Source organism: Trachypithecus francoisi, unplaced genomic scaffold, assembly GCF_009764315.1.
Source record: "Trachypithecus francoisi isolate TF-2019V2 unplaced genomic scaffold, Tfra_2.0 Lachesis_group14, whole genome shotgun sequence".
NCBI classification, from domain to species: domain Eukaryota; kingdom Metazoa; phylum Chordata; class Mammalia; order Primates; family Cercopithecidae; genus Trachypithecus; species Trachypithecus francoisi.
This window is the reverse complement of record NW_022681459.1, coordinates 20,558,340-20,576,808: the sequence shown is the minus strand read 5'-3', so window position 1 is coordinate 20,576,808 and position 18,469 is coordinate 20,558,340. Positions and strand designations below refer to the sequence as shown.

The 18,469-nt window shown below is 42.4% G+C and overlaps 1 protein-coding gene across 2 annotated transcripts in view; it reads right to left on the bottom strand.

Moving 5' to 3' along the window:
- Positions 1-5,511: 5,511 nt before the first annotated feature.
- Positions 5,512-18,469, bottom strand: part of IFNAR1 (interferon alpha and beta receptor subunit 1) — a 33,770-nt gene continuing 20,812 nt past the window's right edge. The window contains exons 7-11 of one of the 2 annotated variants that reach the window (XM_033232357.1): positions 14,936-15,135; positions 14,677-14,831; positions 10,772-10,922; positions 9,901-10,046; positions 5,512-8,370 (exon numbers count right to left, since the gene is read on the bottom strand). In XM_033232357.1, the coding sequence (XP_033088248.1) occupies positions 8,137-8,370; positions 9,901-10,046; positions 10,772-10,922; positions 14,677-14,831; positions 14,936-15,135 (886 nt within the window). In that variant the 3' untranslated portion in view covers positions 5,512-8,136. The remainder of the gene's footprint in view (positions 8,371-9,900; positions 10,047-10,771; positions 10,923-14,676; positions 14,832-14,935; positions 15,136-18,469) is intronic. The other variant, XM_033232358.1, reaches the window with a different exon arrangement.

The following is an 18,469-nucleotide window of genomic DNA, read 5'->3' as shown; positions in this document are numbered from 1 at the left end:
GGGTTTTAGGTACAGAGACATACAGTTATTTGCCTAAAGTCACACGGTCAGTAGGTGGCAGGGTTGGGATTCAAATTGGGTTACTGTACCCTGGAGTCCCTACCCCTCAAGATATTGTTTTGTGCCTAATTGCGAATCTGAACTTTGTACAACCTCCAAAAGAAATACTTGATAATAATTTGGAGTCATCTATTTCCACACTCTAGGAGGGTGAACTAAGTAATTTTTTTCCTATGGGAACTGTTTGCTTTTAAGTTCTACAAATAGAAAAACTAAGCATTTCCCTATTGAAGAGGAAGTGTAACTAGATACTACATGCTTTGCTTAGTCAAGGAGAAAATTTAATATAAAAACCACTATACATTTGAGGAAGTGGGTCAAGAAGCCAAAAGGCCAACAAAGAATCAGAGAAATGTATGCTTCTCCATAATAATTGTTTACAAATGAAGGAAAGTCCCCAGAGCAGTACACATTCTAAATTTCTACTTTGTCCAAGTCAAAGATCCTTGAACCTGGCAATGAGTAGATGTGCACCGTATAGGGTATACAATACACGTGCACAGTTTGTAGGATGAACAAATGCACTCGGTCTTCTTTCTTTCAGCTTCCTTTCCCTGAAGTGACAAACAGCAACAGAACTAGAAGACCCAGCTTTGGTTCATGTATTCTTTTTTTTTTTTTTTGAGACAGAGTCTTGCTCTGTTGCCCAGACTGGAGTGCAGTGGCGTGATCTCGGCTCACTGCAAGCTCTGCCTTCCGGGTTTATGCCATTCTCCTGACTCAGCCTCCCGAGTAGCTAGGACTACAGGCGCCTGCCACCTCGCCCGGCTAGCTTTTTGTATTTTTTAGTAGAGATGGGGTTTCACCGTGTTAGCCAGGATGGTCTCAAACTCCTGACCTCGTGATCCACCCGTCTCGGCCTCCCAAAGTGCTGGGATTACAGGCTTGAGCCACCGCGCCCGGCCCCCCATGCTGTGCTACTTTCTACATTCAGAGAAGCGGCAAGTTAAGTGAGCTCTCTCCAACTCCGCCATACTTTCTTAACCATACTTAGACAAGATGGAGAGCAGTTCTTTTCAGCGGAGCCCTTTGGGGAGTGCCTGAACTACAGATGTGTGACTGGGAGGAAGAAGTGCCAGATGGTGAAATTAAGGACCTGACACCTGTTCTTCCTTTATTAGCAAGCCATTCCATGTTCCTCCTATCATGCATGCAGTCAAAAAGATTGTAAATATTGCAAAAAGTCAATATAACTCGGAACAGATTTTCAGTGACATGCAAGTAATTTTCAGTAATACAAAAGTTGCACTTAAGATGAACCCTCTGAGTAAAATGTATGAAGATACTGTTTCATGGTTTGTAGAGAAATTTGGGAGAGAATTTTAGAGTATAACTAACAAACTAATTTGCCTATCATTTTGGGAAAAGTTATATTTGCTCCCTTGCATTTTCTAAAAGGGATTAACTATCATTTTATATGGCCCTGAGCTAACTAGTTGAATTAAGACGAAAGGAAAGCATTCTAGTCCGTCCTTCCCATGTGAGTTAATTAAACTAAACATTTTACACAATGCCCTGTAAAAAGAGGAAAATGCATAGGCCATTTATAATAGGCTATTTCTTGGGTACAGTAGACAAAGAAGGAAGTAGCGGCCGGGCACGCAGTGGCTCATGCCTGTAATCCCAGCACTTTGGGAGGCTGAGGAGGGTGGATCACCTGAGGTTAGGAGACCCACCTGAGGTTAGGAGACCAGCCTAGCCAAACTGGTGAAACGCCCTCTACTAAAAATAGAAAAATTAATTGGGCATGGTGGCGGGCGCCTGTAATCCCAACTACTCAGCAGGCCGAGGCAGGAGAATTGCTTGAACCTGGGAGGTGAAAGTTGGAGTGAGCCAGTGAGCCGAGATCGCCCCACTGCACTCCAGCCTGGGTGACAAGAGCGAAACTGCCTAAAAAAATAAAAAAAGTAGTAGTGATACAAGTCTCCACACTCCACCCTAGTTATAACCTCCAGCTGGTACCCTGGTCTGGCCTCTCCCTGGAGGCGCATAGGGCAGGAGACCCTAAAGTATTATCTTTTTTGATCATGGCTCTAACTGTTCTGCGCCATCTTCAACAGGTGAGACTAAGGAAGGGAATCACAGCTAATGAGTCATCTCAGCCAGGCGCAGTGCAGTGATCATTCCCGGGGGAAATGATCTCCTTGCAGGTTCATCTCAGCTCTGCAGCAATGCCTACTTCTTCCCACCCGCTCCAAGGCTGGTACTAAGGATGTGGAGCTCCTTTTCAACAACTCGCTTACTACAAAGTCCTGCTCATTAAAAGGTGAAGGTGGTAGTAGCAGAGGACCTGGTGGGCTATTTGCTCAAGTGCTCTATCTTGCTTTGTAACTACCAAACCATTTCTGGGTGAGATCATGGGGACACAAGATTCTTCACATCTAGCTTCCTTTCCTCATTTGCTCGAGATAATCACAAAAAGAACTTTAAGAAACCACCTGTGTAAACATACTTAGAGTAAATATCTTCCGGGAATCGAACTATTGAATAGTAACCGATTGTCAGCCTCAACAGGGTGACTTGTTGCCCCCTAGTGGTAATCAGTGTCTGTACCGTCAACATCCCCACTCAATCACTGTTTTTTCTTTCTTTCTTTTTTTTTTTTGAGACGGAGTCTCGCTCTGCCGCCCAGGCTGGAGTGCAGTGGCTGGATTTCAGCTCACTGCAAGCTCCGCCTCCCGGGTTCACGCCATTCTCCCGCCTCAGCCTCCCGAGCAGCTGGGACTACAGGCGCCTGCCGCGTCGCCTGGCTAGTTTTTTGTATTTTTTAGTAGAGACGGGGTTTCACCCTGCTAGCCAGGATGGTCTTGATCTCCTGACCTTGTGATCCGCCCGTCTCGGCCTCCCAAAGTGCTGGGATTACAGGTTTGAGCCACCGCGCCCGGCTCAATCACTGTTAAACACCTAGGTAACCAAGTTGTCAGTCACAAAGTTAAAAAACAGCCCTTGCTTTCATGGAGCTTGCCAAATATAGGCAAATGGTATAATCCCAGCAGCTGGGATTATAGGCGCGTGCCACCATACCTAGCTAGATTTTGTATTTTCAGTAGAGATGGGATTTCACCATGTTGGCCAGGCTGGAACTGCCCACATTTTCTTCATCGTCATCATCAATCGCTTCTTCACCCACAAAATGTCTTTTGCTAGAACATGAGTTCCAGGTGGAGACAGATCACAGAAAGGGGAGGAAAACTCAGAAATCCTTCGTTACGAGACACTATCGAATTCCCCTCTTGCCTTTGTTTCCCTCAGGTAAAGAAAAAGATCGCAATTTTTCCATCAATATCACACCACAAATATCCACCTGTATTTATGTTGCCCTCAAGAGCTCTAATTCTGTTATCATCCTACTCAAGAAAAAAGGTAGTGAGAAACAACTGGAAGTTACTGGTATTTTGTCATTACTAAGTAACAGGGTATTTCTTGGGCATTAGGGATGATTTATTTATTATTTGTGTCCTTGTCCACTGTAAAAAAGGGAAGCTTAAAAACACAAATGTGTGTTCAGGTTCCCAGCCTGAATACAAATTGTATTCAAATTCCGAGTGAAATGTGTCCAGACGAGGAGAGATCTACTTACCCGTGAGACGAGCCTCCTTGGAAGGAACTAATCCTGACAGAAGAAATACTTGTGAAGGGCAAACAGATTAGTTCAAGAAAGCAAGGCTATGCAATACCACAGCAGACTTTCATTCAATGAAGACTGTGCTCCAGCCATGTCTCGAGAGTGGGAAGACAAAGCAGCAAACGGGCTCTATCTCCACAGGCTCTGGGGACAGTGACGGCTGCACTGGCTCCTTCAGGATGCTCAACCCTGGGCTGTGGAACACCAAGCACAGGCCTAAGCCCTTCCATGATGAGTATCGTTTAAAGGCATCAGCTGCAGCATCTCTGTTGCATACAAACGCACTAAGTACAAAAAACCCCCCAGACTTTTGGGCCCATTGCTTATTATATAAAATTGTTTCCAGCAGTAGGGTTTAAGACAAAACACAAGTGAAATGAAACGTACAACTTTGTTGTACAGAAACACTGAAAACACGGTTATGTCCGTCTACAATTCAATAAAACAAACACTGCCACAAATACCCTCAGATTCAGTTTAGATTTCATTCATTCAATAATTATTTTCTATTTTTTATTTTTTTATTTTTATTTTTATTTTTTGAGACGGAGTCTCACTGTGTCGCCCAGGCTGGAGTGCAGTGGCGCGATCTCGGCTCACTGCAAGCTCCGCCTCCCGGGTTCCCGCCATTCTCCCGCCTCAGCCTCCGAGTAGCTGGGACTACAGGCGCCCGCCACGTCACCCGGCTAGTTTTTTGTATTTTTAGTAGAGACGGGGTTTCACCGTGTTAGCCAGGAGGGTCTCGATCTCCTGACCTCGTGATCCACCCGCCTCGGCCTCCCAAAGTGCTGGGATTACAGGCTTGAGCCACCGCGCCCGGCCACAATAATTATTTTCTAAGTACCTTCATTACTGGGGATGCAGTAATGAATAATAAAGTCCCTGCTCTCTTGGAGCCTCTGTTGTAGCAGTGGGGCAGGGGAGACAGGCAGCAAACAGAACAAATCAGTACACAACATGTTAGGTAGTCACAGGGCCCTGGGTAGGGAAAGGAAAGCTTCTGCACACCCAATCCCCTTAAGAGCAATTTGAGGCGGCTGTAAATATTACAGCCTCTTTTGAGGGAAGATACAAACTCTAAGTTATATATATAATATGTGATATATACAATATATCATATATATATAACTCTCTCTATATAACTCTAATATATATATATATATTTCAGAGATGGGGTCTGGCCATGTTACCCAGGTTGGTTGGTCTTGAACTCCTGGCCTGAGGTGATCCTCCTGTCTTTGCCTCCCAAAAGGGCTGAGATTATAGGCATGAGCCACAGTGCCTAGCCCTAACTTATGTTTTTAAAAGTAACTTTTTTGTAAGTTGCACATTTCTGGTCAGACTCTTAAAAGTTCGTAATTCTAGGGAGCTGTTCTAATTTTTAGTTATAAGCTATACGAATAAGTACTTTAAGTCTTCCATACTAAAGGAATAACACCCACACCACGTAGGTACATGTGCAGGTACATATATGAGTATGTTGACAGGCTCATGTCAAAAGTTACACATGTACATATATGTTAATCTATATTATATATTAATACAAAATTATTTCTGGCTCTAATGATACAAATCTTTCATATAAATTCTTAGATTATAATTGGTCTCTCCAAGAACTATCAATATGCTAATTTTAAGGCAGTTAATTGGTACCACCAAGTACATGGTATTTCTAAGTAAATTTCTGTTCAGAAAATATACTTGTCACTTATAGCTAAGCATATGCTGATGAAGCAACATGTAGAACATAATAAAGAGTGGAATGCAACTGCCTTTTAATGTCTAGAAGATGAGGTAAAAACGAGGTTTTTTGTTGTTGTTTTTTGCTGCTAGTGCTCAGTGCTTGTTCACTGAAAACCACAGATGGTCTCAAAACGTGAAGTCTTGTGCTCCAACTTCCTAGAGATCTAACGATTTCACTGGTGTCTTTTAACGTTAATGTCCGTATTTTCCCTTCTCCACGTCCTACAAGGGCATTATTACTCCTTTTTAGGCTATCCAGTCTGAAGCACGTTTTCCCAGTGGTGAACCCAGCGCCAGAAGTCCTGGGCAGGATCATTGAATTGCAGTAGTCTGATAAGCAATGGTGGCAGGCAGTCAGGATATGTTTCCAATCACCTTCAAAGACGCAAACTTCCAAAGTGACAGGGCTTTTCCAAAGGTCAGGCCAGCCATGCATGGTGGCTCACACCTGTAATTCCAGCACTTTGGGAGGCTGAGGTGGGTGGAGCACGAGGTCAGGAGTCCAAGACCAGCCTGGCCAACATGGTGAAACCCCGTCTCTACTAAAATACAAAAACTAATGGGATGTGTTGGCAGATACCTGTAATCCCCGCTACTCGGGAGGCTGAGGCAGGAGAATCACTTGAACCCGGGAGGCGGAGGTTGCAGTGAGCCGAGATCAAGCCACTGCCCTCCAGCCTGGGCAACAGAGTGAGACAGTCTCAAAAAAACAGCCTCTGGTCTGAAAGATGAAAATGTGTCAGTGTGGGGTTCTCCGGCAGAGAGCTGGGTCTCAGAGGAGATTCCTGGGTCTCCTCAATGGCTCACTATGCTCTGCTTGAACCACTCCAGAAACCAGGTGGCAGGTCCGGGGACACGCACGGTGTGGCCTGCAGACACGTTATGTGCCCAGGATGTGCTGAGCACCACAGCCCTCCTGAGGGCAGCCGCCTTCAACCTCTTCTTCCACCAGGATGATCTGTTTTTTCAGCAGAAATGACTACTTAAATCAGACTGGCCTTAGCAATGGCTGCTTCCCAGCACGCTCTAACTTTATCTCTTTCACTGGTCCTTGCCGGAACACTGCTCTGAGAACTCCGCCCTAGAGGCCACCAAAGTTCCCAGACTTCCTGCCTATTAAGGATATCCATGGGTAATCCCCAGTAGCAAGTAATCTAAATATAAGTTGTAGGTGCCTTTGGAAAGCATTATGTAATTTCTTAAATTAAGTTTTTCTTCCTAGTTACATTTTTCTCCCACTCAGTTCAATGATTTGTATTTTAAGGCCAAGCAGGCTGAGCAGAAGGGGTATCTGAATACTGCTAGACAGTGCAGAGAAGCCAGCCTGGTATTCAAAGTGACAGAGACCACCCATAACAACAGAGTGGGTTAATCACTGAGAGCTGATTAGGCGCTCAGGCTCCCAGTGGAACATTCTTCTTCCTCTTGCACCAAGGCCAGCGACCTCTTTCCTATGGAAGCATTCTTCTTCTGTGTCAGTCTCCCATCATGGCCATTTTCTGGTCCCAAGACTTCTTGCATACACTATCTTCTGGCACGGCATGTATATTAAAACTTGTACACACTCTCAGATCTTAAAATACAACAATTATTTCTCTAATTAGATAGTTACCTATTTTCTATGACTTCAGGGATTGCAAATTCCAGCCAGAAGCTATTGTTCTAGTAAGTTTTGAATCAGAAGTCTTACTGTGTAGTAAAAAATTGGCTTTAATCCTAAACCATGTAAGGGTAGATACTGTGATGTGGAAGCCAGTGTTCTCGGGATAAATGAACAGCAGTCCCTGAACAATTTTAGGGATCATCTTTCTGGCATCTGCAGCTATTTTCTAGGCTAAGCTACTTTCCAGAAAACCAGGTGATAACGTGTTCGGACTTTCCTAAATAAATTTCCTGAGGGCCTAACCTCAGTGTTAAAAGACCAAATGTTTGAAATATCTCCAGAGGAAGAATGAAATAGAATGTTAGGAATGGCGAACAGACAGGTGTGGCACATGCAGTAACCAGCAGCATCAGTGACGGACAGGAACACAGACATGATCCTTAGCCACGGTGCACAGGGAGCACAGCTGCACTTAGGCTCGCAAGAGGGAGAAGGGTGGCCATCGTTTTGATCTGACTCATCTCATCCAATGCAGGTCCAATGACAGGCTTTTTCAAGATTTTACATGTGGAAAATAATGTAGGAAACGTTTGTCTCAACTCTTATAATTTCTTTCTTTTTTCTTTTCTTTTTTTTTTTTTAAAGAGAATCTCACTCTGTTGCCAGGCTGGAGTGCAGTGGCGCCATCTCGGCTCACTGCAACCTCCACCTCCCAGGTTCAAGTGATTCTCCTGCCTCAGTCTCCTGAGTAGCTGAGACTACAGGCACATGCCACCATGCCCAGCTAATTTTTATACTTTTAGTAGAGATGGGGTTTCACCATGTTGGCCAGGATGGTCTCAATCTCTTGACCTCATGATCTGCCTGCCTTGGCCTCCCAAAGTGCTGGGATTACAGGCATGAGCCACCATGCCTGGGCCTATAATTTCATTTTTAAATAGTAAAGTGCTTGCCTGTATTTTTAGGACCTATGATCTAAAGATGTTTTTTCTTCCCCGAAACAGGGAAATGTTCTCTTTGTAGTTACTGAGAGGAAGGCAAGGAGCTCAGGATCCCAGTGTAACTCCTGCAGAAAAACCTTATACTTGACAGAGTTCATTTCTGGTCATATAAAGTCCTGCTGTAGTTCTTCACTTGTTTTATTTTCACTTTCATCTTCATTAGAATAATTTCCTGAATCTTGGCTGGTTTGGGAACTGTATTTTTTATGATCTTCATCAGTCTGATTAGTTTCTTCTACTGTAGCAATTGTACTTATATTTTCAATTATAAAACATTTTTCGATTTGCTCCTCAGAAGTTAAAAGCAGAAGATTCTTCAATGGCTGTTCAGAGAAATACTAATTTAAAAAAAGGGAAAGAGTAGAAATCAATTATTTAAAATAATAAAAATTCCTTTTCTAGTTATAATAGCTTTAGTTTCTTATGTTCATTACTGAGAAAACCTCTCTTCTGGTCTGCATATTAAAAAGTCACCTAAGAACATACTAATTGCCTTATAATGTTTAAAATCATTAGTGAGGTCACTCTTATCTTAGTACCTTTTGTGGTGAGTCTTTGAAAAGTACCTAAGAAAGGTACACTGTGCCGTCAGGGGTAGGCGGGGAAGAACACGGGAAGGACAGGAGCGGGAGAGCTCTGGGATCATGACATTTTTTTTTGAAATAATAAAAATGTTTGTATCTAACCCATAGATATCCAGAAGAAGCACAAGTGAGAGATTATTAGCTATTGTAACTAGTTTTAAGTCTATTTTAAGTAATAGCTATGAATATTAGAGTACACAAGAATGACATTCTTGTGCTCAGGGGTATAACAGTAAAATTGTTAGTATTTACTGAGCATTTTTAGAGTGGTAAGGCTCTTAAGGTTTATCTCCTTTGTTCGTCACACCTCTACGGGGTAGTTTACAGCCAAGGGTACTTGCTTACCTGCCCTTAGCGACTCGCTCAAATTCATAAAAGCCACCCTAGATGAGTGCATCATTTCCCAGGAACAGATTCTATGCTTAGGCCTTCACCATTTAGTGCTTTCATTTAATATGCTAACTTCACAGAAGTGCCAAACAAAAAACTGTGATGTGTCATAAAAAAAAAAGTCTCACGTTTTATTTCATTTTGTGTGATTTCACCCATATAATATACTTTCTACACGGATAGAATATTTCAGTCTTCTGGATATATACAGATGCTCCCAACTTACAATGGAATTATGTCCTGACAAATGCAGGACCTAATTCCAACGGCGTAAGTTGGGGACTGTCTGTACTGAAAAGAATCACATCACAGACTTTATTTATTTACTTATTTAGAGACAGAGTCTTGCTCTGTCACCCAGGCTGGAGTGCAGTGGCACAACCTCGGCTCACTGCAACCTCCACCTCCTGGGTTCAAGCGATCCTCCTGCCTCAACCTCCCGAGTAGCTGGGATTACAAGCGTGTGCTAATACGCCCAGCTAATTTTATATTTTTAGTAGAGACAAGGTTTCTCCATGTTGGCCGGCTGGTCTCAAACTCCTGACCTCAAGTGACGCACCCGCCTCAACCTCCCAAAGTGCTGGGATTACAGGCATGAGCCACCATGCCTGGCCAAGAATCACAGGCTTTAAATGGCAAAACAAATGCCACAGTGAATCTAGGAATTGCCAGAAAAATATGAAATTAAGGACAATCATTACTATTCCATGCTATGTTATTATATTAAATTACTGTTTTTAAAGTTAATTGACTAAAACTTTGAAGAAAATACCCAAATCAGCCTCTATTATTTTCTGGATATCAAGAAAACCTATACATATCCTGTTGAAATCAAACACATTTCCTGTTCATTTCCCAGCTGTTGACAAAAAAAATATAAAAAAAGTAACATACCTCATCTATATTGGAAGAAGGTTTAAGTGATGGAAAGAAGACATAATTGATGCATCTCAAGAGGACTTTCACAGCATAAATGACAAATGGGAGAGCAAGTAATACAGTAAAAATTCCAATTATAAGCCAAATTTTAGATGTATTTCCTAAAAAGAGATACATATTTATATGTTTTGACATACAAATGCCCTAACAGTGCTGACAGCTGTGTGAAAGACAAGCCATATGAAAGGAAATATAAAATCTATTAAATAATACTCTTAAAAATATTTCTGGTAGCACTGAGTCCACAGCAACCATAGGCAATGACATTTACATTTAAAGATTGGCGTGGGAACTGAAGTAAGAGATCCTCAGGGAGAAATACAATATTGACATACAGGCCAAACATGCAAGTATCCTTCAGCACTTATACATCATACAACTAGCAAAATTTAATAGATATTCTGTGATTAAGCCTTTACTGGTCAACACTAGAAACTGTAAAATAGAAAATGAGACTAAACCAGTTCCCACATTAAAAAAATTCACAATGGAACTAAGTGATTTCTACATGATAATTATGTTAAGGATATTTTAAAAATTTAAAACTAATAGTCTTATTAAATGTTAAAGAGCAATAAATTAAGGAAATTAATTATAGGGATACTGGATGAAATATAAAGCATCCAACAACATCGACTTGAGAGTTAAGCATTACAAATATTTTCTAAAAAGTCTACTTTTGATTTATGTAGTTCAAGAAGAAAACATTCTTTCTATATATTTTTTGCAGTAAAGAGAAAATGTTTTACAATTTTCAGTGTTCAGTATAGAATTATTTTTATTCTGTCTAGTCACATTTTTAAAAAAGACAATAAAAGATTCTGACCTGATTTTGTTTCCTCACACACAACATCACTAAAAACACTGCTTTTATTCAGCTTTTCATCCATGCTGTGTGCTCTGGCTTTCACACAATATACAGTCAGTGGTTTCAAATTAGGAATAGTAACATCAGTTTTTTTCTCGGTAATTTTTCTCTAGAAAATATAATTAAATCATTGATAAAATTTAGTCACCTCATGAAATCGGGGAATATGTACTTTCTCAATTCTTTTATGTTCAGTCTAACATTGGCCTCTCCCACATAGTTGGTACGTGTTTGTTTTTTTTTCTAGACAGTCTCGCTCTGTCACCCAGGCTAGAGCGCAGTGGGCTCACTGCAACCTCCGCCTCCTGGGTTCAAGTGATTCTCCTGCCTCACCCTCCTGAATAGTTGGGATTACAGGTGCAGATGCCACCACGCCTATTTTTTTTTTTTGGTAGAGATGGGGTTTCACCATGTTGTTTAGGCTGGTCTTGAACTCCTGGCCTCAAATGATCCACCCACCTCGGCCTCTGAAAGCACTGGGATTACAGGGTATATGTGTAAGAAATATAAATTTGTTTCAGACAAACCACTATATCCAAATCAGAAAGTTAAAAATGCTGCTGCCAAAAAGCATATGATCTATTCCTAAGAGAATTCTAATTGATTTATAAGTACATGCCAAGTCTGGGGTAACTGCCATTGTGTTACCTCTGATTAGTGACAGAATGGTTAAGAGTACGGGTTTGGGCCTCGAACTGCCTTATGAAGAGGTATCACTTACAGCTGTGTGGTCCTGCAATCGTTATGTCATTTCTCTCTGCCTGATTCCCTGACCTGTAAAATTGGGACAGTTATTGCTCCTATCTGTATTAGTCAGCTATTGCCAGAATAATGTCTAACAAGCCGGTGGCTCACACCTATAATCCCAGCACTCTGGGAGGCCAAGCAGGAGGATCATTGGAGCCCAGGAGTTCAAGACTAGCCTGGACAACATAGCAAGACTCTGTTTCTACAAGAAATTTCAAAAAAAATTAGCCAGGCATGGTGGTGTGAGCCTGTAGTCTCTGTTACTTGGGAGGTTGAGGAAATCCCTATTTCCAAAACAAACAAACAAACAAACAAAGCCTGGGCAACATGGTAAAATCCCATCTCTAGCAAAAATACAAAAAAGTTAGCTCGGCATGGTTGCATGTGCCTGTAGTCCCAGCTACTTGGGAAGCTGAGGTGGGAGGATCGCTTAAGCCCAGGAAGTCGAGGCTGCAGTGAGCTGACATCACATGAGTGCACTCCAGCCTGGGTGACAAAATGAGAACCTGTCTCAAAAAAAAAACCATGTAACAAAACTGCCTTAACATTCAGTGGCTCACAACATGATTATGTAGTTTCTCACTCGCAAGTCTACAGACTGGCTGGGGAGCTCCCATGCAGGCTGCGCATCGCATCGGGTTTAGGTCAGCTCCAGCAGCCTCTAATCCTCCTTGGACCTGAGACTATGTGGAATGTGCTTTCTCTCTGGCAAACAGGAGCAGCGCAAGAGCCAAGCCAAACCCTGCAAGCACACTTAAGGCCTCTGCTCTCAGCACATCTACTCGGGCTCCAGCATCTACAGTCTGGTGATGCCGGGATGAAGGCACCATCCCAAGTATTTGCCAAACAGCAATTTAACCAATCACATCATTTGGCAGCGTTGTTTTGAAGAATGATTCAGACAATTCATGTACAATACTTAGCACAGTACCTTACATATAATTATTCAATAAGAGTTTCTATAATAATAATTATTGATATATGATTCAGTATAAGATAAGATGGCAACTACAATCTATTGAATCTCTACTACTTGTCCAGCAATGTGCTAGGTATTTTCATATCTGTTACTTCCTTTTAAACCTTATAAACATCCTTTTAAAAAATTTAGTTGTTATGATTACCACCACTTCAGAGAAGAGGAAGCAAAGTCTCCAAGAGATAAAGCACCTTGAGTAACGTTACACAATTTAGTAGTGTGAGATAGAAATTTAGGTTTGTCTGATCTACAGACATCTGAAAACTGACCATAATTCTCAATGGGCTACATTATGCTATGGTTACAGTGTTGTTAGACAGTGAAAAAGGGAAGCAGCCAAATCAATGGAATTTGCTTAGATTTCCAATAGAAAATGAAGCGAAGTGAAAGAATTTACCAGCCTGCCTGGACAGGAGTTTTAAAGGTAGATCCTTGACTAACACTCCACAAGGGGGAAGTGATCTGGGAAACACATATATTATCTGATGCTGTATATTATCTGATGGTGTATATTATCTTTGTCAGTGGTACCTGAATTTTAGGGTTTAGACCAGTGTTTGTCAACCTTTTTTCACTACTTTCTGGGCAATTTTTTTCTAATCCTTCCCCCATCATAAAATTAAAGACTAAGGAATAAGATTTTGTTGGGCAAAGCTGAACTTTGGAAGAATGCTTTCCAATGGTTTTGGAGGAATAAAAACAACCGTATTATCTAGATTCTTTTGTCCCATAAGAATCAATTTTTGGGCCGGGCGCGGTGGCTCAAGCCTGTAATCCCAGCACTTTGGGAGGCCGAGACGGGCGGATCACAAGGTCAGGAGATCGAGACCATCCTGGCGAACACGGTGAAACCCCGTCTCTACTGAAAAAATAGAAAAAACTAGCCGGGCGAGGTGGCGGGCGCCTGTAGTCCCAGCTGCTCGGGAGGCTGAGGCGGGAGAATGGCGTAAACCCGGGAGGCGGAGCTTGCAGTGAGCTGAGATCCGGCCACTGCACTCCAGCCTGGGCGACAGAGCGAGACTCCGTCTCAAAAAAAAAAAAAAAAAAAAAAAAAATCAATTTTTGTCCCCTTGGAGGAGCCACCAGAGGACATTTGACAATATTTGGAGATATTTTTGGTTGTCACAACTAGAAAGGAACACTACTGGCATCTAGTAGGCAGAAACCAGAATGCTGCCAGGCATTTTGCACTGCACAGGTCAGCCCCACCCCTCCACAAGGAACTAACCAGCCCAAACGTCAGTAGTGCTGAGAAACCCGGATTTAGATGAATACATGGGAATCATGTTAAAAAAATGCAAATTCCTGAGCTCCATCCCCAGAGATAATGATTCAGCAACAACAGGCTCAGGAATCTGTATTTTAAAAGCAAACTGGGGCCCAGATGTAGCTCACCCATAACTCTTTAGTACAAAACATGAAAAATGCTCATGTTCTTCATTCTGTAAATATCTGAGTTAATCACTCTTTTTTTTTTTTTTTTTTTGAGATGGAGTCTTGCTCAGTTGCCCAGGCTGGAGTGCAATGGTGCGATCTCGGCTCACTGCAAGCTCTGCCTTAGCCTCCCAAGCAGCTGGGACTACAGGCGCCTGCTGCCACGCCCGGCTAATTTTTTGCGTTTTTAGAAGAGATGGGATTTCATGTGTTAGCCAGGATGGTCTCGATCCCCTGACCTCATGATCCACCCACCTCAGCCTCCCAAAGTGCTGGGATTACAGGCATGAGCCACCGCGCCCGGCCTTTTTTTTTTAAGACACTTGGTCACCCTGTCAATCACTCTGTCACCCAGGCTGGAGTGCAGTGGCACGATCATGGCTCACTGCAAGCTTGACCTCTGAAGCTCAAGCGATCCTCCCACCCCAAGTAGCTGGGAATATTAGATGCACGCCACCACACCAGGCTAATTTTTAAAAATTTTTATTTGAGACAGGGTCTCCCTATTTTGCCCAGGCTGGTCTCAAACCCTTGGGCTCAAGTGATCCTCTCGCCTGGCCTCCTGAAGTGCTGGGATTACAGGCCACTACACCCAGCCCACATCAAAGTTTAAAAATTTCCCCCAATTTTAAATTCAAGCTTTATTTACCTAAATCACCGTTATAACTCTAAGTTACAAAATTATACTATACAGTCTTTTTACCTCAGCCTTTGAAGTGTTTTCCCAAAAAAGAATTTCATAAATCAGTGGATAATCCTGGATGACGGGCTTGTTTTCAGACCGTTTTGGAGCACCGATAGAGATACATAATGAATCACTAAGGGATCTAACGTTAAAGACTGGAGGAAGTAGGGAAGCTAGAAAAAATGTGTAAAGAAATAATGTTCAATTAGAAAAACAATTTTAAGAACTTGTACCAAATCAAGAGAATTACAATCTCCAGTAAAAACTACTGCTTTACCTTGTATTTCAGTATCAAACTTTATCTCTTCAGACCAAAAAGACGTGTTATTTCCATCAGATGCTTGTATGCGGAGAAGGTAAATTCCTTTTTGGAAAATGTTTTGAGGAAAGACACACTGCGTAGTTTTGACATTTTCGCACTCTGGTATTTGTTTCCATTTATACAAATGGTTTCCAGGATTCCTTTTTAAAAAGGCACTTTTAAGACAAACAATTTTTAAACTCAACCACACATTAATTCAATAGATATTTATTAAGTATGTACAATATGCCAGACACTGATAGGAGCTAAGGTTACAGAAATAAATAGAAGCCACCCTCAGGAAACTCACAAACAATGGAAGAGATATGCATCTAACATAAAAGAAAGCCAAACATTGTTCCACACTGTGATCATGCTGTGCTCTGCTGCAGGTGGCTTATGTCAATGTGCAAGAACATCTATCAGTTAGAATTTCCAGGAATGCTGCAAGCTGGTTTTTTGTTTTTTGAGACTGAGTCTCGCTCTGTCACCCAGGCTGGAGTGGAGTGGTAGGATCTTGGCTTACTGCAACCTCTGCCTCCTGGGTTCAAGCAATTCTCCTGCCTCTGTCCCCGAGTATCTGGGATTACAGGCGCACGCCACCAGGTCTGCCTAATTTTTGTATTTTTAGTAGAGACGGGGTTTCGCCATGTTGGCCAGGCTGGTCTCGAACTCCTGACCTCAGGTGATCCACCTACCTCGGCCTCCCAAAGTGCAAACTGGTTTTTCAACAAAAACCATTATTAAAAATTAAGTTATAAATATTTGCAAATAAAAATTGTTTTAAAGACAGAGGTGATAAATAAATTCATCTTGTCCTAACTATTTTACTACATTTTATTGTCTAAGCTCTTGGGGCTATCTTTATCTACTGTAGCTATATGACAGTGGTGTGCTACTGGGCATATCTTCCCAACTCCACGTTCAGGGACATCAGGCTGGTGGCTTGAAAGTGGCCATGGTGGGAATATTTATATCACGAAAGTCAGCAAACACTACAAAATAGGACTTTTTCATTCTGGAAAGCCAGTTGCTAAACATGCGCCAGCATACCAATGGATAAGTACTAAAATAGAGACACACTGCAGGGTTATGAGAGCAAGTATAAGTACGAGACTAAAGAGGTTAAATAACTTGCCCAGGAACCAGGAGCTAAAAGCATCTCAGTTCAAGCCCAGAACTCTAATAGCCTCCTGACTGGTTTCCTTGTCTCTCTCTAGTGTCTCCTTAGTCCACTCTCCCACATACCACATTGCTGTGCACACCTTCCTCAAATCCAGAGCGCAGGTTATCCATCACCCCAACACAAAGTCCCCAAAAGCCTACAGGATAGCCTGAGGTTGACCCTAATCTTGTCCCATGCTACTTATTCAGCTTTCTTCCCATTTCTACCTGGTGTCCACATGTTCTGCTACTCTAGAAGGACATCCTTCCCACTGAAGAAGGCAAAATTCTGAGATGGCCCCCAAGATTCCTGCCCCCTGGTGCACACATCCTGTATGATCCCCTCCTCTTGAGTATGGGCAGGACCTGTTAAATACGTTGGAGGTCCTCCTCTCATAATGAGGTTACATTGAGTGGCAGAAGAAAAGCCATTTCACAGATGTAATTCAGGTCCCAAATCAGTTGAATCAAATGAGAGACTATTCTGGATGGGCCTGACCTGATCAGACGAGCCCCTTCAAAGAGGGTTTCACCGGGCGCGGTGGCTCACACCTCTGATCCCAGCACTTTGGGAGGCTGAGGTGGGCGGATCACTCGAGGCCAGGAGTTTTCAAACAGCCTGGCCAACATGGAGAAACCCTGTCACTACTAAAGATACAAAAAAAACTGGCTGAGCGCAGTGCCTCATGCCTGTAATCCAAGAACTTTGGGAGGCTGAGGCGGGTGGATCACCTGAAGTCAGGAGTTCGAGACCAGCCTGGCCAACATGGTAAAACGCCATTTCTACTAAAACTACAAAAATTAGCTGGGTGTGGTGGTGCACACCTGTAGTCCCAGCTACTCGGGAGGCTGAGGCAGAAGAATAACTTGAACTCGGGAGGGGGAGGTTGCAGGGAGCCGAGATCGTGCCCCTGCATTCCAGTCTGGGCGACAGGGTGAGACTCCCTCTCAAAAAAAAAAAGGATCTAGAGTCAGACTCTCCCTTCCTGATGGTCTCTAAGAAGTGAGCCACCATGAGTTCTAGAAATAAATTCTGCCAACAACATGTGAGCTTGGGAGCGGCCCCCCAGTCTTGTATGACTGATTGACTCCTTGACTGCTTGGCAGAAGACCCAGCTAAGCCACGCTTGGACTCCTGACTCACAGAAACTTTGAGACAATAAGTAGCTGTTTAAGTTGCTAAGTCTGTGGTAATTTGTTACAGAAACAGAAAACATCTAATACTTGTCTATTCGAAAAAAATCGGAATTAACAATCAAGGCCTTGTTCCTACCTCATCTCTTTTCTTATGGCTTCTTTGGTCTCTTCAGCCCCTATTCACCTTTACATTTTCAATTTCTGCAACTCTTATAATTTGTATACCACTCTTTAGTCTGAAACCATACAACACTTTGCAATGTCCGCTAACTGCTTTCGATTTCTAGAACCATGTGTGATTCTGTTGACTCTTTCCATTTCTTCAGTGCTTTGTACAATATGCTAAGTGCCCCAAAGCAGCTTAGAGATCAGCCATCAGAAATACCGCTCATTATCTATTTGGTGACCCTATTATTTATTCACTTCTGAAAGTGAGGTATACACAAAAGATTACTGAACAGTCTCCTGACTGGTTTGTGAGGTTATATATGCACTGTGGGGCACATATGCACATAAATGCATTTCCATTCTACTGGTCACCCTTGGTTCAAAATGAACACTAAAAGATAGAGAGAAATTGATCATAGCAGTACTCACGCTTCCCTTCTCCCTCATTTTTTCTGTTTCTTTCCAGTTTCTTCTGACTTTTCGTTTCCTGTCTTAGCTATACTTGCCTTTGCTCTCTTCTCCTCTGCCACCAATGTCTATCTTTCTTTCCATTTCTTTTCTCCCCATAACCCATTTTTCCTTCCACTTAATTTTCCTCTTCTCTTTTTTCTCTCTATACATCTCCTACAATTTTCCAATCAGTATAAACTACATGCAGTTCTCTTTTATCACTTTTTTACAAATTTTAATGTTTAGAGATGGGGGTCTCACTATGTTGCCCAGGCTGCAGTGCAGCGGCTACTTGCAGGTGTGATCATAGCACACTGCAGCCTCAATTCCTGGCCTCAAGTAATCCTCCTGCCTCAGCCCACTGAGTAGCTGGGACTATAGGCATGAGCCACTGCACCAGCCTAGTTCTCTTTCATTTATGCAGTGCCTAGACATCATCCGTGTTTAGCTAGCCTCTGCTCAACCACATAGAACACAGTTCTTTCCAACTTTCTTTCCCACCGAAGTAACTACTACAAAATTTTGTCAAAACCACTAAAGTAAAAAAGAAATGAGGAAGGCTAATTTTTTGAATTGAACAAGTGAGTGGAC